Raw genomic sequence first — 23,253 nt, 5'->3', positions numbered from 1 at the left:
GACATGGATGTGAAAGTGAATGGTCAACTACGCTTTTTCAAAAAAAAAAGTGCATATGTTCCTCTAAACGGTGGTTAGCACGTTTAACTACCAAAAATGCGGCGGGAATCCGCTTTCTTGAGTGCACACGATGCAGTTTTCTCTTTCCCCTCCTCTCCTTCTTTTTTTTTCCGAATTCTTTCAGCTTCAATTTCCTTGAACACGGATGCAACAACACGAATAGGTGTTTTTTTTTCTTGTGTAAACGTGTTTCTGGGGGAGGGGGGTTCTGTTTGTGTGTGTGTTTTTTTGAAGGTCTATGCGTTCCGCAGTGTTGCTTTGTTCTGTCCCTGAAGTCCGTTTTTCAAAGGAGGTCTTTTCCCCAGCAAGGCGTTGCGTTGCCGAGCCCTCTCGATATTTTTTCCCCCTTTTCCTGCCCTCGTGCATGGACCTCGTGTAATCGTATCCGTTTCCCCCGCTGTTGTGTCAAAAGATTCCTCTGAAACGCTTGATTTTCAGAAGTGCCAAAAAAAAACCCTATGATCCCCTAATACGAATGATAGCGTTAACTGTCGAGTCACTCCTCGTGACGGATGAAAAGTGGTGCACGAGCGGCGCGTATAACCTTACGTAGTCCGTGTCGTCGCTTGAAGCTTCTCCTGGTGAACAGCGAAGGTGAAGTTGGTGCCCCTTCGTCGAGTATTACCATTTGTTCCAACTGTCTTCCGTACTGAATAATCATTCTACTCTCCTCTCTCCCTGCGTTTTTTTTTTCTTAACTCGTGCCTTTTTGTTTGTGTGTGTGTGTGTGTGTGTGTTATGCTGCTCGCGTTCACGGTCTCATCTCCGTTCATCAGCGGTCATTACCTTCGTTGATTGTTGGGATCACTTTCTGACGTACAGAGAGAAGAGAGCTCGCTCTTGGCTGAGCCACACATCTGTATTGCGTGATTTTGTGTTTTTTTTTTTACCTGTCTCTTTGCTTCTGTGAGCGCCGCACACGTTGTGCGGTATCACAAGAAGATAACTAATAGCTGTAATTCCTTTTTGTTTTTCTCGTAGTAGAGAACAAACTTCATCTCGAATCGTTGAGGTGACTATTCTGGTGAGGTAACTTTTTCTTTCTGTTATTCTTTGGCCCATTTGTTTGATATCGTCTCGGGTGTGTAAAGGACGATCGACGCTCACCCTAGGGAAGGCAGCGCTACAAAGAGGAGAAAAGGGAAAAACGAAGCACGCTGACACGTATTAAAACGTTCTGACCGTACCCTTTCAATAAATTGTAGGATTTTTATGGGGGTTAACGTTTAGTTTGTGCGTTTTTCGAACTTTTTTATTTCCTTTTCTTCCTGTGTGTTTGCACGTGGTGGATGAGAGAGACGGAGAGCGAAGCGACGTTTTACTGATGTCCTTGAATGCGAGCGAGGTGATAGTGGAGGCGGAGAGAGCAAGCCCGCCGACGCCCTCCCTCACAATTCAAAAAGAGGACAGTCGCCTTCTCTCGCGGAGCAATGGGAGCGACGAAGCCCTCCCTGATCTTTCTGCCAACGCTAACTGCGTTGACAGTGGAGGACTCAGCAGACCGCAGAGGCGTGTGGTGGTGCATGTCCCTCCTGCCGGCAGTCCACAAGGCTATCACACCTACGTTGTGCTCGACGCAGACATGGAAGGCTCTCCCTCAGAGAGCGTCGCCTCTCCGCCATTTTTCCCGACCAGCCGGCACCACAGCTTCTTCATGAGCGACCTCGACAGCCACGCCGGCGAAGGCGATCAAAGTCCGGTGACGAGCACCCACCCCTCGTGGACGAAAACCTCGAGCCCGACGGCTGCCTTCGCCGGTGTCATGGCGCGCGCTCAGCCCCAGTGCGGCCCCGCGCTGGTGAGCGATACCACGAAAAGGATGAACAGCGGCAATGTCGATGTTGTCGTCGTAGACACAACGTGTCCGCCAGCAGCTGCGGCGAGCACCTCTACGCCAAACAGCGAACCCGCCGACGGTGCAGCGCACTCTACCGCCCCTCCCACGACGGAGCAGGCGGTGGAAGTGAAGCCCGTGAAGCGTCGCCAGCATCGTCATCGTCTTGTGGCTGTAGCCCCTCCGCTGGGCCCGGACCGCCCACGGCAGTGGAGCCTGCTAACGATGGGACCCGATCCAGACCTCCCCCTCTACACTTTTAAGGAGCTCCCGCACTGGCAGAAGTACAACCCATACATTCGCAGTGGCTACCGTGCCTTTTACACCGCCGGCATGTGCCTGAAGAGTATGCTGGGTTGGCACAACGAGACCATCAACGTGTATTCGCACCTTCTCACTTTTGTTGCCTTCGCCGTCTTCACGACGCTGCTTTACACAACAGTGCTGAGCAAACGCATTACGGTGCCGTCGATGAAGGCGTCGAAGCTCATGTACGCCGTTTTCTGCTTCGGCTCCATGCTCTGCACACTCAACAGCTCCATCTACCACCTGTGCAACTGTCACTCCCACCAACGCGTCATGACGGCGATGGGCCGACTTGACTTCATCGGCATCACCGTCCTCATCGTAACCAGCTTTCTGCCCCCATTGTATGTCATGTTCCACTGCTATAGTACGCTGCGTATTGTGTACATCGCGTCGATTATCATCTTGGGATCGGCGGCCGTGATTGGGCCGTGGACGGACATCTTCCACGAGCAAGTCGGACTGCGCGTGGCAACCTTTTTCGGCCTGGGCCTTAGCGGATTAGTCCCGGCCGTGCACAGTGTGTTCCTGCTGCCCTTCACCTCCGCGGCGTCGTCTGTTGCCGTCGGGGTGGTGCTCATGGTGTTGCTCTACTCCAGCGGCGTGGCGTTCTACGTGACGCAGTTTCCGGAGAGTAAGTTCCCTGGCCACTTCGACTTTTGGCTCTCCAGCCACCAAATTTGGCACTTCTTCGTGTCTATGGCGGCGCTTGTGCATTACTTTAACTGCGTCAGCATGTATCAGATGTGGCAGATCAGTGACGGCGTGTGCAACTAGGTTTCAGCGAGTGTGACGGTGTGGAGACCTTTGTGTTGTGGCGAAAGCCTTTTGACTCCGCTTTTTGTTTTCAAATCGTTTAACAAGGTTAGTGGAGCCTTTAGGTTAAAGAGTAAGTGTTCTTTTACGCGTTTTCATCATGTGGTTGCTCTTGCCTTTTCCGCTGCCTCACAGAGCGCCGACTTTGGGGGCTTGTCAGACAGGGGACCGATAAAGAAAGAAAGTGTGTTTTTGTATGTGTGAACGTTAGTAATGCGGCGTTCACACGAAGCTTTTCTTCTGTTTTATTCTTCACCTTTACCCTTCGAACGTTGTCCTCTTTAAGAAACTATATATATATATATCGGTAGAGAGAGATATGTATATGAAGTCTCCGGTAAAACGTTGAGGTGTGTTGTGCTTAATTACTTTTTTTCCCAGTTACTCCTTCACCGTTTTACCTGATGTCTCCTGCTTGCTCGTGGATGCACAAATTGTGGGGTTGCCTATGTTTTGACTCTGTTTTGACTTTTGTTTTTCTCTGTTGCCGATGAATAATCTTCCTTTCGCGGTGTTGCACTGATGCCGTGACGGCTTGTGCGTACGAGTGGTGGCGCATGTACAATCTGTTTTCCTTTCCCTTTCTTTTCTATACGTAGTGGGTTGTAGGCAGGTAAGGAGACTGCGGTTTTTCTTCTTCTTTGCGTTTTGCACCCAAATCCCTCCACGGAGCTGACGTAACGGTTTTTTTTTTTACCTTCCACCGGCGTTGCATCAATCGAGAGAGAGGCGCTCGTGGGAGAAAGTGAGGTGAAGTGTAATGGCTAGTATTTCGTATTCGCACACCGCACTGAATTCTGCGCCATGTCTGCGGAGGCAATAACAGCGGGGCGTCACGTGTGTCTATCTGCGCACACACGAAAACTCTTTCTTGCTTACTCTTTTTTTTTTTCTTTTTCTTTTTTGGCTCATTGCGGCAACCGTTGTACCTACCGACTGTGCTCCGTTCTCGTACGTGGCACGCAACACGCAATAAAACAAGTCCGCGTAAAATTTCGTCCTGCACACGCTTTATGAAGACTAAAGTTGAAATGTAAGGTATTGTTTATTTCCTGCTGCAGTGGAGGGAAAGTGTTCCTTCGGGAATGAATTGTGATGAAATTGTCTCGCTCTCTTTACTCTCGACACTGGGGCAGAATGACGCCTGCTCTTATGCGTATGTGCGTAAATATATATGCGTGTTTTTCTTCCATCTAAAGGCCATGTTTTTGTTCTCTGTTTCGTTCATGTTGCACTTCTTCTACACTCCTTACTACGTAATGTGGCGCGCAAAATCTACGCAGGTCACAGCACATTGATTTAATTCATAGCCCTACGGATATTCGCAGTTCGAACTCTCTCTTTTTTGTTGTTGTTTATTCGAACGGCGCACTCTTCCCGTTCACTTGATTTTTTGTTTGTTACTTCTGTCGTGTGCTCTCATTTTCATACCATACACCTCCCCCTCTCCGCGCGCTTACGGCCTCTCTATACCCTTGGGCATCACCTTTTTTTTTTTGTCGCGTCATTGTGTCGATTTCTTCCCGTTAAACGTCACCCCCCTCCTCCCCGTTAAACGGTTTTTGTTCGCTTCGCCGGAGGAATAACATCGCAGAAGCACTCCAAGAAGAGCTCCTCACCGAAAAGCCCCGCCATGCGTCGCCGCCCCAACAATAACGCGTCTCCTTCGTCGCAGCTGCAAGACGACGCGACGGCGTCGAAGTCGCCGCGACAGAACGGGACGACGGACACGAAAGTGCAGCATGCGTCCCTCCACGACAGCAAAGACCAAGAGCCGCAGGACCAAATGAAACTGCCTCAGCCGGACAACGACGACCCGTCGCTGCCGCTCTACCGCCGCGAGGACATCCCCGAGTACCTCGGCGACAACGTGTACATCCTGCGTCACTACCGCGCCTTCTACTCCACGACCAGGTGCTTTACCAGCATCTTTCGCATGCACAACGAGACGATCAACATTTGGTCCCACTTGATTGGCGTGGTTGTCTTTATCGGTCTCATTGTGGATCTCTTTGTGCGCCGCATTGTGCCGGAGTACCGCGCCGGCAACGTCTACTTTCACGTAAATCGAACTGCCTTTCCGGTGATGGTGGAGGGCGCGCAAACCACCTGGCCCTTCGTCATCTTCGGTGCGTACTCGTTTGCTTGTGTAATGTGCATGCTTTGCAGCGCGAGCTTCCACACCTTTCTGTGTCACATGAGCCAAGATCTCTTTCACCGCGCCCACGCCCTCGACTACTTTGGCATCACGTTTCTTATTGTAGGCTCGTTTCTTCCGTTTTGCTTCTACTCCATGGGCTGCGCTCCGGCGTGGCGTAATACATACATGTCGATGATTTGCTCCTTCGGCGTGATCGGCATTATCGGACCCTTCTTTCGTCATTGGACCTCGAACGCGTTTGCGAACAAGCGGACGCTTTTCTACGTGCTCATGGTCGCCTCGGGTCTTATCCCCACCGTGCACCTCGCGTTCATTATCCCATTTGTCATCAGTTTCCCATATGTTTTGGGGTTGCTGGCGATGCTGATGTTGTACGGTATCGGCGTCTTCATCTACGCCTTTCGCATCCCTGAAGTCTTCGCACCTGGAAAGTTTGACGTGTACTGCTCCAGTCATCAGATATGGCATGTGTGTGTCATGGCGGCTGCCATTACGCACTTTTACAACTGCACGCAGATGTACTTCAACCGTGACACCATCGTGTGTGCGTGAGAGCGCGCGAGAGTGCGAAACGTTCCTTCTTGTTTTTTTTTTTTAACTCCTACTTGTTCAAGCGACGCGGTCACGTAGAGCACCGGTGGAGCGGAGCTCCTTCAAATGCGTGCTGATGCCGTCACCACGGCTTCATTTGGTGGCGTTTCCCTTTTGTTTTGGCTTTTTTCTTCAACGTTCCCATCTGCCGTCCTTTGGGTCATTTTCTTACCGTCGTTGTTTGTTTGGCCAATTTGGTTTGCAGAAACGAAGGCGACTTTTCTCTTCTTTCTTTCCTTCGAAAATAAGATCGGAGACACAATTCCTCTGCCGTTTCTTTGTTCTCAAGAAATATATATGCCTGCTTTTTCCCTTCTCTTTATTTCTCTGTTCTTCGCTCTTTTCGCTCTCTCATTCCCCCCTCCGTCGTTGCGCCGGACCGCGCCTCACAACCTTGGTGATGGCAAGCGCCGTCCTGATCTACTGACCTATCGGGAATTGAACGCAGTACCTCCTCCACTTTCCACAATTGAGCAGGATAGCTCCACGAGTGCTTTTCCTTGTTAGTGTATATAACACCTGTTTACTACTATTATTACCGCTTTCCCCTGTCGAAGCGAGTTCCACACTATGTCATCTGTGCGGCCTGCATTCTCTGTCTTGTTTCCCCTCACAATGTTGGTGTGCTGGAGCGGATTGTCGACGGAGATAGCGTGCGAGGATCACGGAGTGAAGCACACAACACGAATGTGGCTTCTCCTCTTCGCTTGTTGAGGTTTCCTTTTGTTGTGTCCTCCGTTTCTTCTTCTTTGAACACCGTCGTTTCCAGTGAAGCTCGTGAAGCGATGGTGTGTAAGAAAGCGGGAGGAAAGCGAGATGGAGCCGTACCGATAATGGTTTGAGTGCGTCTGTGTGTGTGTGTGATGGCCTGTTTTGGTAGACGGCTTTCTTTCTTCTGTGTTTGCGCAATGACTTAAAAACGATTTTCTCGGCTGTGGAAACGAAACAATCCATACGTATCGATAGGTGCCGATGAAGTGCAGTTCGTCCGTGACTTTGGTGGTCATCGTTTGACGACGTCATCGAGAAAAGTAACACGACGCGGTTTAATGAGAAAACCAGCTTTCTCAACGAGTCCTCGGAAAAAGAAATTAAGAAAAAAAGAATGGTGCGCGCCTTACTCCTTTTGTATGCTGTGAAGGCACTCTCTTCTAAACACCTCCTCTGTTGATTCGTTCACCAACGCGAAAATGCGTCCCGTAGGCACAATCACCACTGAAATAGCTGAACTAAAAACCAAAGCAGCAGAAGCGGTCTCCGCATCCACAGTGTGTTGGCTCGTTAGCTTTTATTTGTCCTTCTTGTTGTAGCATTCAGTAAGTGAGGTTTGCGTGTCGCGCTTTGTGCACCTCATCGACGGAGTTCCACCTCCTCTGCCACCGCGCCTGAACCGCAATGTCGTGGCAGGACGACTGCCTGGTGCGACTCAGCGCTGCGGCCCAGGACACGCAGCTGACTCTACAGCATCTTCGCTGCGTGAGTGCGCTTCTGCAGTCCGTCATCGACGGACTGTCGAGCGTCACGGCGGTTTCGCTGTGCTTTCCTCCAACCGACCCATCACCAGTGTCATCTAATGAGCAGAAAGGTCTTCTGGGGATTCCGACAGATAGCACAGTGTGCGCACACAACATCGAACTCGTTTCATCTCATGCAGTCGGCACCGCCTGCATTCCGGCCGATCCGTTCTGGCGTGTCTGGCGTGCGAGCAGCGCCGTAGATGCACTCTTTCACCGCAGCGGGATGTCGACGTCAATCAGAACCTTCGAAAGCACCGTCACGGCGAGGCTTGTCCACTCCCACATCCCACGACTCCTCGAAATGCAGGCGAGGGTGCAGCGAGTCGGCGGCGTTGTAGAGCGAGAAGGACGACGCGTGCTGACAGAGCACAAAGTCGGTGCAACGCGTAGCCAATGGACATCAGATGCGGTGGCCGTGCTTGCTCAAGCAACGGGTGCCGCACTGAGGCAGGTGGATGATGACGAAGCGAAAGCCAAGAGAGCTCCTACGATCGATCAGCCCGACACACACTGTGCAGCCTCTACACTCTGGGCAAATCTGGAGGCTGACTTTGCAGCGGTGGCCGCACCGAGGCTTGTTGAATCCAACGCGTTCTCCAACAGTGAGAAGGGAGCGATACGCGAAGGCCGTCTTCGACAACAACAGCAACGCGTCCTGCAACTATTTCGCGAGATCGTGACAACCGTCGGTGCCGATGCTTTGCCCGTGTGCTCCTCAACCAACTCATCATCTGTCAAGCCAGAGAGCACAGCGTGAACGCAACAAGCTGTGTTTTGAATACTGCCAATACCCCGGAAAGGCTACTTGCCTTTTTTGTGTTTTGCTCTAGTGCATCGATTTCGTTTTATTGTTATTGATTGCTTCGTTGTGGCGGAGACGCGCCGTCGCTTTAAACCACATTTCAACAACTGTTTTTTTCTTTTATCTTCTGTTTATTCTGCTGCATCCGCTGCTCTTATTCGGCCGACTATACTTCCCAAACTTGGCTCTGTATCTTCACTTGGTCGCTTAAAGAAAAGAAAGAATTCAATCTCTATCTCGCATACTTAGCGCTCTCCTCTTGCTACCTCCGAGTTCGACAGCCACAAAGCAGTTGGCCGTCGCCTTGCGGTTCCTATACAAACGTATGTTTTTTCGTACTACTGTGCTTTTGCTTTAGCTTTTTCCCCCGTTCTCCTCGCTGTTTTTAGGGTGCGTCTGTCAAGCACCACATTTCCTGTGAACTCAAAAGCAATCGTTCGTCATCTCCTTTTCCTCTTTGCTGCTTCTCCACGTCCCTTTTCCCTTCCTACTCTCAACAGCTGAGCAATTGAAGCAACTCCACGAGCTGCTCTACAACTGTTCATTCCGGCTGTCCACCAAGGTCGCCCCTCGCTTATACGGCTTTGTGAACTTTTTTTGAGTTCGCGGAGGGAAAAAGGTTGGAGTGAAACTGTGTCAACAGTGTGTGTTCCCACAGCACAAGGTGCTCTGAATTCATCGAGCGCTTTTTCACCTCTGTCGAAGGCCTGAGGAACGGAACGAAAGCAAGGTAAAGAGACCAAAGGAGAAGCACAAGAACACCGGAAACACCTCGAAGAAGTGTAGGTGATTTGTGGCTCCCCTCTTCCTGTTAGGTTGTTCGCCGCGGGGCTATCTCCGTCGATCTCTCTTTTGTTGCTGCTCTTCTGCCCTCTCTCGGACCCCGTAGACCCTGCCCCCGTCTTCGCTCGCTGGGCGTACTTGCCTACCACTGCTGTTTCTCTTACACGCTCTGGCCCATCACTCGCTCTGTTTCTCGCGGGGTTTGTTTTTGGGGTAGAGCCGAAGCCTTGCGGTCTTCTCTTCCCTCCCATCAACCCTTTTTTACGCAAGTGTGCGTGCGAACTTCGTCAAGAGTTTTTCCTTGCTTTTTTTTTTCAGTAAGGATTGGCTTCTTTGCTTCAAGGTCACAATTTCTCTTCCTCTCCCGGGCCATCGACCAGTGGCGCTCCTTTCGCTGCCCCACTCTATTGCCTACAAGATCGTGTTGCGTGTGTCGTGCTCTTCTCTTCATTCATTTTTTTTTTCACACACACCCACACACATACATACACAGATACACTTCAGCTCCGCCTATAGGTAAACACGCCCCTCCCCCCCCCCCCAATCTTTTCTTTCCCATTGATTAAAACCTTCTTTCTGGTTTCTTCTTTCCCCTTCTGTATTTTCATGAAATTTCTGTCAAAACGTGTTTTGTTTTGTTTTGTTTTTCGGTCATCACAAATCGTTGGATAATTCAAGTTTGTGATTTTCGCATAGGCACAGCAGTCACCGTTTTCTCCCGCCGTTCTCTTCTCCCTCCTTTCTTTTCTTTCTCGAGACTCTGTCCATCCCACGTTTCTTCGCTGTGTGTTTCTGGATCTTTCCTCCCCCGCCACCCGCTGCTGTTGTTCGGTGCACGCATTCGTGTTCTCCTCACAACTGCTTGTCGGTGGCCTTTTTTTTCTATCTCTTCTTCTTTCGTTGTTCTTGATCTGAATCTTCTCTTTGGATTGTTTCCCTGCCTATTTTTCTCATTTATTTTTTCTCCTTTGTGATTACGCATCTCTTCTTCTTTTTTCTTCTTCTTCCCCCATCTTTCCTTCCTTCTCGATCTTTCTATTCTTCTTAACTGGAGTCGAGCTAGTTGCAAAGGACAATCGTGCTTTTTGTTTAATTGTTTTGTTTCACTCGATTGCATAAGTCTCATCTCTCCCTCTTTCCCTTTCCTCCCTCTCTCTCTAATACATATATTGACGCTAGCCAGTGTACCGAGCTGAACGCGATCAACGGACTATCTATTAGTTCCTGTGGTTTTCGTTCGCGCACGCGATTTATTGACACTCGTTTATTATTGCTACTTTTATTATTCCTTCTTGTCTGTCTGTCTCTACTGTTGCTGCTGTGTTTCCATTTCTCAGAATACATATTTGTGAGTACCCACCGAACACAAGTGAGCAAGAGACTTTCTTTTAGTGTGTTTGTATGTGAGTGATAAGTAAGGAAAGTGGTCTCGTTATATTTCTGTTTTTCTTTTTAGTTGTAGAGAACCTTGCTCTTAAGCTTTTTATTTTTTTCTCTCTCGCTCCCTTTTTGTTTTCACTTGAAGCACGTTGGCTCCTTCGTTCCAGCTCTTTTGTGTTGGCGCGTCTGTAGGAAAGTCCACCGCCTTGCCTCCTCCGATTTCGCCGCTACCTTGTGGAAACGCTATAAAGACACACTGAACAGACTCAAAGGCGACCTCCGTCACGTCAGAGAAGATATTTCCCTTCAGGTCTTTCATTGCCGCAGTTCGTTCTTTGTTTTGTGCTTGGATTTCCTTCAACTATTGATACCAAGATACACATAGATATATCTGTATGTATAAAAATTGCTTATTGACTTGAAGTAATCGTTTCTTTTCTTTATATTATTAAGTTTTTCTTTTTTTTGGAGACATCTCCGTCTCGCCCCTCCCCCCCAAAAAAAAAAAGGTCTTTTACAAGTAAAAACGAGCAACCATCTTTTTTTTCTTTTCATTTTCGACGAGTTCTTTTGCCTTTTTATCCTCTATTTGTTTTGTTCGCTCTTCACTTTTGAGCAAAAGTGTTTCGTTTATATTTCTCCATTTTTAAGGAAAAGCGTGGTTTTCGGTTTGTTTGTTTGTTCTCTCGAACTTCTCCATGTATTGAAAGCTTTCATCTGTTCTACTCTGTTAAAGCCCTTTCGTCGACAACAATCAAAAAAAAAGAAAGATTTATATATTACTTTTGACTTCTGTACGACTGGCGTGCTCTGTTGCTTTTTGCGATAGTTTTTGTGGTGGCGCCAATTCGTACTTATTTATGTCTGAAATCTGTCTACCATTCGATTATTGATTATAATTATTTTTTGTTTTCTGAGTACCATCAACAACCACAATTGTTTCCAGAGTAAGCAACGAGGAACGCCAAGGGCGTGCATTTTCACAAAAAAAAAGTTTGTATCCGAAGAAAAAGAGAAAAGGGGAGAAGAAAGGTGTTTACTGAGTCGTTTCTACCTCCAAACTGAAAAATAAGGAACTCCTTCTCTGTTTTCGGTTTTTTTGTTAGTTTCCCTCATTCCCCCTATCATTACCCCTGTGAAATACACTTTCATCATTATTATTATTGTTTTTTTGTCGTTGACGTTGTTGAGATAACATTTGGTACCACTACTCGCGAATAGTAGCACGAAGGAAGAACGATATCAAAAAGGAAGAGTACATCTATTCTTTTTTTCGTTGTTGTTGCCATTTGTTTGCGAGCTTGGTAAGCTTACTTTGCGGCGGAGGTACTGCAACGATTGTCCTTTATTTTGTATGTGTGTGTGTGTGTTTGTGTGTTCATTCATAAGCTTCTCTCTCGTCTTGTTTCTTTTTCACCTCTTTTGTAACTTCACTGCTCTTTTCCAGGCAATAGTTTTTCTTCCCCCTTTATTTCACGGCATTAATCAAAAGTTGTGCTGTTCAAGAACTAATCATTTGGCTTTAAAATAAGTTTAAACTTTTTTTTTATGATCTCCTCTTGTCCTTTTGTAGCGTCTTGTCGCCCCTCATTATCTTCATCTCTGCGTTTGCGGGTGTGCGTCGCCACTGCCTCCGTGATCAGATTCATCCCCCGTTGTCTTTTAAGATTGGAAAGCAGTGAATCTACTCCCGTCTCTCCCGTCTCTGTATAGTTGTTTTTCTGTTGTTTCGTTTTTGTTCTGTTGCTCCCTCGAAAATAAATTTTTAGTTTCTAGTCACTGTTTTTGTTTCTCAGTCTGATGGTCCCCTCCCCTTCCCCCCTCCCCCCACTTGTTGCTCGCCTGTTTGCTCGTTTACTCCTGCATAACAGTTTTTTGTTTGCCGACACTGTCGCTTTTTCAACTCGTGATTTTTCTTTCTTTCTTCCGCTTGCTCATCTTCGCGCTCGTGTGCTCCATCGCAGATTCATCTCAACCTCCTGCGGCTGTGTCGATACCGATAAATGGAGTCGTTTCATGAGGATGGAGAAGGTGGGCTGCGTACGCAAAGCCCTGTCGCATCGTTTATCCTCCCACGCATTATTGACATCCCCAGCGTAACGCAGCAAAACAAAAGCCAGCCCACCGCCAGTGCAGTGAAACAGCAGGCCACGCAACTGGCCGAAACGGCCCTCTCTCAACCGTTTCTCAACCCCGCCCCCGAGCACAACCAATGCCCGGTCTACCACTACGACGAGGTCACCGGTTTCGTGACCGCGAGCGTGAATGAGCCACCACCTCTCCTGCCCAATCAGCCAAACGCGTTCGCGCTCGGGGGTGCGCTGTTTCGCTCCACACCCGCTGCGTTGCACGTCACGCCACCTCCCAACTCGTTGCTCGAGACCAGTGGTCCGTTGCCGATGTGTAGCTCCTCTCGATCGGTGCGCACGTCTTCCGCGCCGCCGTACTCGGTGAGCTCCATCGGCTCCGACTCCGTCTCCTCGCCGGTCGAGGCGGTCGTACCAGGCATGTGGAACCACGCCCTGATCGTCTTCGACAAGCTCTTTTGCGTCTGCTTCGTCCCACCGTTGCTGCGGCCGCTGCGCATAGGCGAACTGGTCTTGTGCGAATTCGGCTCCAGCGACAACACTGCCACCGTCGTCGCGGACGTCTCGTTTCTCGTCGCCGGTGTGCTGGCCGTGCGCGAGGCGGCGGAGCACGTTTTTGGCTTCAACTCCCCCAAGGCCGCACCCACCGGCGCGACCTACCGAAGCAGCTCGCCGCTTTACCGAGAAAAACTCGCCTGTGGTCTCGCCGCGGATCACCTGCTCTGTCGCCTGCCTAGCCTCATACGGCGCGGCACCAACCGGGACAAGAAGCGGGTGTATTTCTCCCGCCTGCGCAGCAACGACGCGCTGGCAGCGGTGCAGCACGAGCTCCTCAACGTCCCCGTCACCGCGCAGGCCGCCGAGTATCAAGTGAACTTTTCGTGCGCCACCATCTACCTCGCTGGCGACCGCGAGCAGTGCGTGCTACCCGCGCAGCACTTCCAGGACATCGGCGAGGCCCTCTTGGAAAAGCTGCGCTGCGAAACGGTTGAATTCCGCTTCTGGGGGGAGCGCCACCACGGCGAGCTCGACCTAACCCACACGCTGCTCGGCAACCAGTACAGCGAGGTGCTGTACGAGAAGGTGGTGGAGCATCTTCGCAGTCAGTCCGGCCGGTCCGCCCTGCGCGCAGCGGCGCAGGCCAACGCGGCAAAACAGCAGCCACAACAAACGCAGCCGCCACCGTCACAGCAAGCAGCGACACTCGCGCTGCAGCATCCGCAGCAGCTGGCGGCCAAGGCACCGAGCTATCAGAGCTCACAAGGCTGGTCACAGCCTGCCGCCGTCCCTGCGATAACCTCTGTGCCCACCATGACCTTCCTGCAGCAAGCGTCTGGGCCTGCGGCCCCGGCCTCGCTGAGTTACGCGTTGGCGCCGCCGATCTACGTTACGCAGCAGACGCCACCACAGCAGCGTCAGCAACCGCCTGCGATTCAGGTGTTGTCGCCGCAGCCGTCGCTCTCGTTTGTGCAATTGTCCACGTTCCCAACGATCCAACACGTCAACACCGCGAACGTGACCTACGTGACACGGCAGCCGAGCGCCACCTATTACGAGAACACACCACAGCAGCAGCAGCAGCAGCAGCAGACGATGCTGTCATTGTCGCCAAACCCAGTCTCCGGCTCACCAGTTTATTACGTCGTGCCCTCCACTACCGCCGTGCAATGGGATCGCTCACCGAGCACACCACAGGGGTTGGAGCAAGGGTCGCAGCATTACCTACAGCAGATGCAGTCGTCTCAGCCTTCCGCACAAACTCAAATTGCGCCAGTGCTCTTTCGCACCTCCGACGACGCCGTGAATCAGCAAACGTTGCCGTCGTCGACTGCATACGTTCACGCGTCTGCGATGAACGCGCAGGGCTTCCAAGCCGTTTCCTACCCGCTTGTTTTATCACCTAGTTGCATGTCGTTCCAACAGTTTCAGTGTTGAGAAAGAGAACACACGAAAAGCTGGCAGATCTGTTTTCCCTCGTTTCCGTTCCCCCGTGTGGCCAAAGTGCCACCTGTCATCTGATTTCTATTCCTAATCCAGAATAGCACTTGAGTTCTGCATTTTTCTCAGAGCTTGCGAGGGGAATAGAAGGAACGGAAACAAGAAAGAAGAGATGGTCAGCGGATGGGATCGGTGATCTCAGTCATTTGGGAAATGCATGATACTCTCCTTTACTTTTATCGCCTGTTGGTCTTGACTCTCCTGTTTCTGGGGGTTTTGCATTCTGGGTATATTGTCCGCCAGTGTGAAGTCTCCGGTCTTCCAAAAATTCCACCCGCCCGCCCCCGGTCCCTACCACGACAGGGACCCATGGGATCTCCGGAAGGATCCTTGAGTTGGGTAATGTTTCCTATGCACTTCGTAACGCGATGATATCTTTGAGATTTGGCCGGGGCCAGGAAAAAAGCGAAAACAATGAATAAACTTGAGGGCATTATCAGAGGGTGACTGAGAAGCGAAGGAGGGTGAGGTTCCTAGAAGGCAGTGGTGGATTAGGACTCGCGAGTTATGCATTACACAAATGTCGTTACATTTCTTCCACTCTTGACTTCCCAACCTTCCTATTCCTTCCCTGTTGCTGCATCAGATGCGGTTTAACCGTGCGCCGTTGCAGTAACGTCCCTGCAGGTGAACTTAAGCGTAATAGTTTCTTATTATTGTTATAAAGCTTGTCTGTTTCTTTTGTTCCTCTTAATCTCTTGTGTTTTTTCCCCCTGCTGCTGTTGGTGTTCTCGTACTCACACGTGTTTGGCCCTCAAGAGCGCTTGTTGGACAGCGCGCCCGCAACCATGTTTTCTTTTTATTGTCCTCTCACTTAAATGCTGATCGCACCCCACCCCCTCTTTTTGTTTGTTTTTACTCCCTCACTGGCTTGACTTAACACCTAACGTTGTGTTTGCACCTTGGAGTACAAGAATTCAGAGGACGAATTATTTACTTTCTATGTACACAAGTAGATGTATGTTCTAACACATACTTTTTTTTCGTATGTTTGCCTGTGCTGGATGTGTCCCGCATAATACTGTGTAAGTAAAAGAAAGAAAAAAGAGAAGCTTCTCACTGGTGCACATGATACTATCCCTATTAATATAATAATTCTGATTTGTTGTTCTGGTGTGTAAGCCCGCCGACGTTCGCAACATCTACAGCGTGATGCGGAGGTGTTGATCCATTCTTTTGATTACTTTTTATTGATTTTAAGTGTTTGGTCCCTATGCACACTCTTTCGCTGTACCCTTTATTCCTTCTGTTTTGTGCTTGCTTGTGTGTGCGTTTGTGTTTCTTTTGCCTCAACAAACTCTCACGTTATTCCTCACCTTCTCTCTCGCTAAGTGGTATGTTTTTGAAAAAAAAATCAATGACGCATTCGCGTACCCACATTCAACAACAATAACAAACATCTGATCGTCTTTGTTTAGCATCATCCACGCGAGAAGCTGTGTACGTGGTGCGGCGTTTCAATCGCTGGCGTCTTGGCACATCCCACACGCGATCTCGCCACAGCAAGCGTGAAGTAGCAACAGTCTTGTTTAAGGCGTGCCGCCTAATGCTTGGTAGCGTTGCTGTTGATAGATGCTCTCTCTTGTGTTCTGCGGAGCTACTGCAAAGGAGAACGGTGATGAATTCTATTGTGATCGACTATCTATGTTGTGTAAGGGATTCTTTTTTCTGTATAGGGGAGTCGAACTCATCGGAATTTCTGTTGTGATTCACGGTGGAAAGACTTTAACAAATACCGTTCTAATGAATGTCTTTTTCCAATTATTGTATTTTTTTTCTATGTATTGCAGAGCACACGTGCAGCAAAGTGGGTGGTTTCTGTTGTTGTTCCATCCCTTTGTCTACCCGTTTCGTCCCCCCTGTCGATCGTGGTCTTTCCGGTATTCCCCACTCTCTTAACATCATCCTTCTGTGTGGTAGCCGCTTGTTTCTTTCCTCATTTTTCTGATATATATCCATTCATGATGTAAACCCGCCTTGTTGTTGCCGCGGTGCGGGTTTTTTTTTCCTCGTTTTCCTTTCGTATACCTGGAAAAATACGACAGCAATCCACCTTCAATGCACCACTCAGTTAACTAGACAACGGCGATTTTCCTTCTCTGTTGCTGGTCTTCGCACTACTTTTCTCTCTTACCTAAACTCACGTGAGACTGTGTTCGAGCGGAATAGGTAAAGGCACCGGTGCTGCCTATGTTTGTTTTGTTTTGTGTTTTCCTCGCAGGCATTGAACGCGGTAGTGTGTAGCTCTACATGCGTCCGTTCGTAGACTTTTCTTTGCCTCTGTCGTTTCTACCTTCACTTTTTGGTTTCTCTCTTTCTCTCTGTGGGTGTGCGTCTGGGAGCGAATTTGTGTGTCTTTTTTGCGCTTTCTTCTCCGCGTCTTTCCACTCCCTCGCCTCGCCTCGCCACTCCACTCAACAAACCTCAAAAAAAAAAACTCGTAAACTGTGATCTTCTTTGTTGTTATTGCGAGTGTTCAAAACCCTGTAAGCAAAAGGTGAACTTTTATTCCGCACCTATTTCTCTATTATTATTATTCAGTTAAAGTGACTCATATGAAAACATTGTTCCGTAGATTTTTCTTTCATTATTATTGTTATTATTACTTCCGTTTTCAAGTGTTTTGTGTGTTTGAGCGTTTCGCATCATTCGCTTCTCAAATGCTTAACGTTAGCGTTAGTGTGTTCTGTTTGCATTTTCCTTTTTTTTTTGAAAGAGTCTGTCATTAAGCCACAATTGCGATATACGGTGAAGGTACGCTGTCTCTCTCGCTGGGGTGGCGCGTTGTCAGTGGGAGAGATCTATTATATCACCTTTCACTGTATTCCCATTCAAATCATTAATTTATGTACTTGTTTGACCGCGTACGATGGGGAATGGATCAGTAGACCACAGACTGTAGAAGTGAGTGGGGTAGAAGAAAAAACAACGAGCTTAGAGAAACAAGATTTTTTGTTTCCTCGATAGTTGTTTGTTTTCCTTCTTCCAGTCCGTTCTCAAAATCACACGAATTTGGCGCTGTCTTTCTTCTCCCCTCCGTTTCTGTGTTGGTTCACGTTTAAAAACAATCGAAAGGAATCGCGGCTTGTTGTTGTTTCCAGATATTTCTTTTTTCTCTCATGTTATTACACCCTTCTCATTTTTTGTTTCCTTTTGTTATTCTTTTGTGTCTATACGAAAAGCTGTTTAAACGCGGTGACTTCGCTTGCTGTTTTTCACAAAAGGTTGTCCGGCGCTGGATAGCAAGCGCACGTGCCCACGATCTTTATTGAGAGCACTGCATAGGTGTTGCTAAGTAACAATCATCTGTCTTCTTGGCTAATGTGATTGATCGTTTGCTTTCCCTTTCACCTCCCCCCCCCCCTCCTGCCAAACGCATTCACATGTGTGAATTAACGCTGATAGGAACTTGGTATCACACCTTTTGATTTTCCTTCGCGTGTAGAGTTGATTGCTTCTTTGCCGTTGTTGTTTTTCCTCCTCGGCATCACCCGCGTTTTCATCGCTTGCCACTTCAAAAATATATATCCTCCTCCTAATCGCTGCCTCATTGTTATGTATCTCTCACATTCACTCACGCAGCTCTGCATTTCACTGCCGATATTCTATTCCGTTATCTGATTTCCACGTTTTCTTAATTTATTGTTTCTTTTACTGTTACTATTTTGGAGGTGGGTGTTCCATACGATGCATTACGTTCAAAGGCTATTTTTTTTGCTTTTGTTTTCATGATCATTCTCTCTTTTTTCCTTTCTTTCTAATAGGTGCCCCTCTCGCTACATCTGTCTGTGCTTTCTTGAGGCTTTTTCTTCCCCCCTCTCTGTGTGTGTGTGTGTGTTGCCTGTATGGTGCATAGCTTGCTGAATAAGAAAGTACTTCAATGGAAAAGGCAGGAGAGTGTTATTTAGCGAATTGCACAAAGAGTCACAACTTCACCGTAGACTCCTGGAACGCGTGATATTTCGTAGGTTTCCTTCTGCATTTATCTTTGCGCGAAAGGGCCAGCTCAAAATTATTAAGAGTCATAGTTTCATCTATCATTGCACACGCCTCGTTGACCTGTTACCCATCTTTTGTGGTTGTGTGTTGCCTAACAGTTTTTTTTTTCACAATAGTCTCTTTTATTCAATTATAACGGACACATGTATATTCTTTTATTCTCCGTTGAGCTAGCGAGATCGTGTTTTTTTTTTTTTTGAGAAGAACTGGGGACGTCAATCATAAGCAGTTACTTCTTTAAAAGAATTCCACGTTCAGTCGTTAGAGTAGACGGCAGTTGAACCACTTTCGAGTATATATGTTTTTCTTTTTGCACGGGTGCCCACTCTACCGGTTTCCCTTCTCAATCTCTTTCTCTAATCATAGCCATAACGACATCGTCCGGAATCATTCGCCTCTCTGTTCTCGCTCATTTTTTCTTTTCTTGACATTTGTTTGCAGCCCTGGCCTCGTTTCAATAAATATATGTATGTGTTTTTTTTTTGTTTCTTCATTTTTTTTTACTGCGCTCTCGACACTCATCGTGTGATGGGCGAGTGTGGAGAAGAGGGAAAGGGCCTCAAAGAAAGAGACACCCGTTCGGCTCCAGCGCTTATTTTTGATTTTCTATTTATGTTTCTTTTTCCACGAAGAGTTGAATAACTTTTCCATGTATTATACCCACTTTGAAGAAGAGAAAGTTACGCGTGTCAACATGTCGGCAGTGCTGTCATCCAAGAGAAATGGCAGATGGAAGCCTTACTGTCCGGTGAAACACAAGAGTACACGTGTGCGGCAGATGATCTGTTGTCTTCTTTTGTTCTCCTTTGTTTCAGACCCGCTTCTTCTTCTGACTCTACGCTTTAACTTCCAACTGCAAGCTGGTGTGCACTCGTTGACGCATTGCTTCACTGGGCGCCTCTTTTCCCTCCGATTCACTTCTCCCTTTTTCTGTGAGCCTGCGAGGGGAATGGAAGGGACGGAAAAAATGAGTTGAATGTGATTGGCAGCGGAGAGATTGGCGGATCTCGGTCATTTAGGGTAATGCTCTAAACTATCTTCTCCTTATCTATTAACTCCTGAATCCTGGTTCTTCCGTATTCTGGTTTGCCTGGCACAGTTGTTTTCAGCATCGAGAGAAACTCCGGTTTTTCGCTGAAAACTCCCTTCTCAGAGTTTTATTCGCAAGTTTTTTACATATTCATCGCCAGTTGTTTCTTATAATCATCGCCAGTTGTTTCATAAGTTTTAAAAAAATATATTTAAAAAAATTAGTAGATCCATGAATATATTAAAACCCTTTTAGGTAGTTTCCCTCAATATGGCGCTTATACTCATCGATCCGTCCAAGTGGAACTTGGTTTGCACGGATTAATATGAGAACCTTCCCGAGCAGGGCGAATGCGAGTTGACTCTGCAGATCGTGGGCCCGAACGGATCGGATTCTCGGCCTGTGACCTTCCGAGTCAGGCGGGAGAATACTTCTCTGATCCTCAGGGATGGATACGAGACGTTCGATTGGCACACGTTCCCCCATCACGTTGAACGTTTCCGCATCGAGACCCGCGACCTCTATGAGAGGTTGATCCAAAAGACGGAGCTGGCGGGGTACTACATGGGGATGGCACAGTCCGCCACGGCTGTGGACACAGTCCCCCTGCAGTCGGACATCTCCCTACTGCGGGAGCAGGCGGCTTCGGAGGTTGCAGGTGCACGCCATGAGGCAGCGATGCACAACCAGTTGATAGCATGACGACGGGGAAGACGGGCCTGGGGCGCCAACACAAAAGTCTCGGTTGACTTTTTTAGACGACGCCGAGTCAGTGGCTGAGTCGCTGAAGGTGGAGTTCGACCCAATGGACGTCTGCACCTGGCGTCCTTGGTTCCGTGGGAAGACTCCCTACGAGATTGAGAAGCAGCTGAAGCACATTTTTCTTCGCGGCGAGGCACCCCGCACTGCGCCAGTGAATGATGCCTTCCAGGCGGTCCTGCGGTGGCTGTTGGCGGCGGAGGCCGACCCGCGGTATTGGGCTGACCACCAGGGCACTGGGCGCAGGATGGGTTTGACGTTGTTTTACAGGGTCAATGGATCCTCGTACAAGATGACGGAGACTGAGTTTCTGCAGGCGTGCGAGGAGAACTCGTACAATTTCGACCCGCTCCTCAAAGTTCTACGTTTGTCTGGCAAGAAGGACGCCTACAAGACGAAAGGGTCTTCTGGCCCCGCGAAAGGCAGCGGCGGAGGTAGGAAACTGGTCGACGGACCCCGCGAGCTTGGAGAAGGTGAGTCGACCACAGGTTCGGCGACCGACATTGGTGGAGATTGCAAAGTTGGTGCCGCACACAAATTTCGGAGGGGTGGCAAGCCGGCCGCACTCGTCACTACCGCCGGGAACGTCGGTAAACGATCATCGAATGTTTTGGGACGGGTTGGAGGCGGTGCCCCCTCACCTGTCGGCTCTGAGGAGCCAGGTCAACGAAGTGGCGGCAGACATGTACGAGCCGACCACATGGGAGCAGCGCACATCACTGCTCAGAGGCTTTCAGTCGTTTTGCCTCGAAGCCGGACTGCCGCTCAACCTCGACGCGGTGCCGGTTTTCCTGGAGTCGAAGGAGCTCAAGTACTCTACCAAGGTGCAGTACGGCACCACACTGAAGTCCCTGCTCACGAGGGAGATAGCGGTGGTAGACGCGTACCTGGCGGGATGCCGGAAGCGCGAGGCAAAGGAGGAGGTGCGTCAGGCAGCACCGATCACACCAGCGGACATGCGGGCCCTGGTGGAAGGGGCCCCTTCGTGGGCCGACGCCACTGTGATGCAGTTGGCATGGATGACCGCGTCGCGGTGGGGGGAGGTGAAGGATCTCCGAGGGGAGAACCTGCTGCCACAACCGGACGGGTCGGTGATTTTGGACTGGGCAGCCATTCCAAAAACGGCAAAGATCAATCCATACCGCGCACATCGGTATGTGAAGTTGCAGGGTCCCATGGCCCAGGAGCTGCGAAAGTTGAAGGCTCAGGTCGGGGAGAGCGGCAAGCTGACTGGGCTCACGACGACACAAATCGCACAGCGTCTGCGCGAGCGCGGATACTCAGCACACTCCATCAAGCGAGGAGCTCTTCAGTCAGCGGCACAGCTGGCCCAAGAGCACGCACTTCCCCCACGCTCGGTGGTGGCTCTCGCGAAGCACGCAGACCCTCTGGATATACCGACGACGACGGTTCGCTACATGGGCCCAAAAACCACGGAACTCACGAATTCTCACGTGCTGCCGGGTTTACTCGACCGTTTGGTTTTTCGGAAGTGAGTCAGGCACCTTGGATGGAACCAGAGCGGCGCGTTGCTTTTGGAGGGCACACGGTCCTCCGCCGAGCCAACAAAAGTCGTGTTGCGAGTGAGGAGGAGCAACGTTCTCTCCCCCTCCAGAACGTGGACGTGCAGCCGCTGAACGTCGAAATCTTGCGGTCACGCATGAAGGCGTCGGCCAAGGCGCGGTTTGACGAGTTATGGCGTTTACTGTCATCGCCGGAACAGCTCGATCCAGGAACGTCACCGCTCAGGACGATTTTTGAAGGTGATGCCCGAGTCCTCATGTCGGCAGGCGTCTTGGTGCCGGCGTCTCCGAGACCTACGCGGGGTTGGTTCGTTCCTTTCTCGGTTGTGGAGGAGAAACCTTCGGGGCTACGTAGGAGGTTTATCGCGTGGCCGAAAGAGAAGAACCTGGAGGACTCCTACGAGGCTGACGTGCCGTTGGGTCACATTTCCGCATACCTCGACGTTGTGTGGGAGGAAGGCGCATCCAATTTGGACCTGAAAGCCTCGTTTTACCAGGTACCGCTGCCTGAGGAGGCGCGTTCGGCTTTTCGTTGCCGCCTCGACGACGGCACCCTCGTTGAGCTGGCGCGGCTGCCGATGGGGTATGCTGCGAGTCCGGAGCTTATGCAGTTGTTAACGTCGGCGTTGGCAGGAGTACCCACTGTGGTCGATGCCGCCTTCGCCTGCCCAACGGCATTGAAAATCCACGTCTGGATAGACAATGTGAGAATTGCTGGTCCCCTGAAGGCCGTGGAGGCCTGGACGCGGCGTGTGACACAGTTCGCGCGGGACGCCAGCGTCACGATTGGTGAGTCGGAGGTTGCGGTTGCGTCATATACATTCGTCGGGGTGTTTTTTGATCACGCAACTCATACTGTACGTTTAGGTGAAAAGACATGGCGCCATCTGCGGGAGACCCCTCCTTTCGAGGAGATGACGGTGGGTGATTTGGAGGTCTTTACATCCCGCGCCATCTATGGCGCGGCGGTGCTGGGCGTCCGCCTGTTTCGTAACTACATGTTTCTGAAGTTTGTGAGACGCCAGCTGAGCTCCCTCAATAGAGGTAAGATCACCACCAGGAGCAAGATCACCATGACGCCCTACATCCGGGGTTTTCGCGTCTGATTTGTTGGAGGTCTTGCACCGAAACGAGGCGCGTCTCGTGCATCGGCCGGGGGGTGAGCCGACAGCCACATTGGTGACGGATGCTTCGCTCCAGGGTTGGGGGGCGGTTCTTTTTCTGGGCGCCGGTCCAGTATTCATCACGGGGGCTCGGTGGGATTCTTCACCGCGGATGATCATGCAGGCTGAGGCGCGTGCGGTGCACCTGGGGCTGCTGGCTTTTCGAGAGCGCCTACCGAGACGATTGTTTGTATTGATCGACAACACATCAGTTCTGGGGGCGGTGCGACGCGGAATTTCGAAATCGGGAGCGCTTGCGGCCGAGCTACAGCAGGTGGACCAACTTCTCCGCGACGAGGGGATACACGTGGTTTTCCGGTACATTCGGTCTGAGGACAACGTCGCGGATTTTCCCTCACGCGAACGCGACATTCCCACGACGGCTTTGGCGAAGGGGTATAACTTGCGAAGGGGAGACAGGGACCCATGGGATCCTTAAAAAGA

General features: G+C 49.9%; 7 protein-coding genes across 8 annotated transcripts; all 7 read left to right on the top strand.

Moving 5' to 3' along the window:
- Positions 1-835: 835 nt before the first annotated feature.
- On the top strand, positions 836-2,977 carry ABB37_03972 (putative adiponectin receptor protein 1; the record flags this gene model as incomplete). The annotated part of the gene is made up of 1 exon (XM_015801471.1): positions 836-2,977. Exon 1 carries the CDS (start codon positions 1,385-1,387, stop codon positions 2,975-2,977), a length of 1,593 nt encoding a protein of 530 aa, XP_015660091.1. The 5' UTR covers positions 836-1,384.
- A 1,318-nt stretch (positions 2,978-4,295) lies between these two features.
- ABB37_03971 (hypothetical protein) lies at positions 4,296-5,729 on the top strand (the record flags this gene model as incomplete). Of its 2 annotated transcripts, none has more annotated exons than XM_015801470.1 (1): positions 4,296-5,729. In XM_015801470.1, the coding sequence occupies exon 1, from the start codon at positions 4,650-4,652 to the stop codon at positions 5,727-5,729; it is 1,080 nt and encodes a 359-aa protein (XP_015660090.1). In that variant the 5' UTR covers positions 4,296-4,649. The 2 variants fall into 2 exon arrangements, with proteins under 2 accessions (XP_015660090.1, XP_015660089.1); XM_015801469.1 differs by having other exon boundaries at positions 4,299-5,729.
- A 1,241-nt stretch (positions 5,730-6,970) lies between these two features.
- On the top strand, positions 6,971-8,042 carry ABB37_03970 (hypothetical protein; the record flags this gene model as incomplete). The annotated part of the gene is made up of 1 exon (XM_015801468.1): positions 6,971-8,042. Exon 1 carries the CDS (start codon positions 7,164-7,166, stop codon positions 8,040-8,042), a length of 879 nt encoding a protein of 292 aa, XP_015660088.1. The 5' UTR covers positions 6,971-7,163.
- A 4,211-nt stretch (positions 8,043-12,253) lies between these two features.
- ABB37_03969 (hypothetical protein) lies at positions 12,254-14,272 on the top strand (the record flags this gene model as incomplete). The annotated part of the gene is made up of 1 exon (XM_015801467.1): positions 12,254-14,272. The coding sequence occupies one exon, from the start codon at positions 12,254-12,256 to the stop codon at positions 14,270-14,272; it is 2,019 nt and encodes a 672-aa protein (XP_015660087.1).
- A 186-nt stretch (positions 14,273-14,458) lies between these two features.
- On the top strand, positions 14,459-14,707 carry ABB37_03968 (hypothetical protein; the record flags this gene model as incomplete). The annotated part of the gene is made up of 1 exon (XM_015801466.1): positions 14,459-14,707. The coding sequence occupies one exon, from the start codon at positions 14,459-14,461 to the stop codon at positions 14,705-14,707; it is 249 nt and encodes an 82-aa protein (XP_015660086.1).
- Positions 14,708-20,728: 6,021 nt separating this feature from the next.
- ABB37_03967 (putative trans-sialidase) lies at positions 20,729-21,619 on the top strand (the record flags this gene model as incomplete). Its single annotated transcript, XM_015801465.1, has 1 exon — positions 20,729-21,619. The coding sequence occupies one exon, from the start codon at positions 20,729-20,731 to the stop codon at positions 21,617-21,619; it is 891 nt and encodes a 296-aa protein (XP_015660085.1).
- Positions 21,620-21,783: 164 nt separating this feature from the next.
- On the top strand, positions 21,784-22,752 carry ABB37_03966 (hypothetical protein; the record flags this gene model as incomplete). The annotated part of the gene is made up of 1 exon (XM_015801464.1): positions 21,784-22,752. The coding sequence occupies one exon, from the start codon at positions 21,784-21,786 to the stop codon at positions 22,750-22,752; it is 969 nt and encodes a 322-aa protein (XP_015660084.1).
- Between the last annotated feature and the right edge of the window lie 501 nt (positions 22,753-23,253).

The sequence above is a fragment of the Leptomonas pyrrhocoris genome, assembly GCF_001293395.1.
Source record: "Leptomonas pyrrhocoris isolate H10 chromosome Unknown, whole genome shotgun sequence".
Taxonomy (NCBI): Eukaryota; Euglenozoa; class Kinetoplastea; order Trypanosomatida; family Trypanosomatidae; genus Leptomonas; species Leptomonas pyrrhocoris.
The sequence above is the reverse complement of the archived record's forward strand: the minus strand, read 5'-3'. Positions and strand labels throughout refer to the sequence as shown.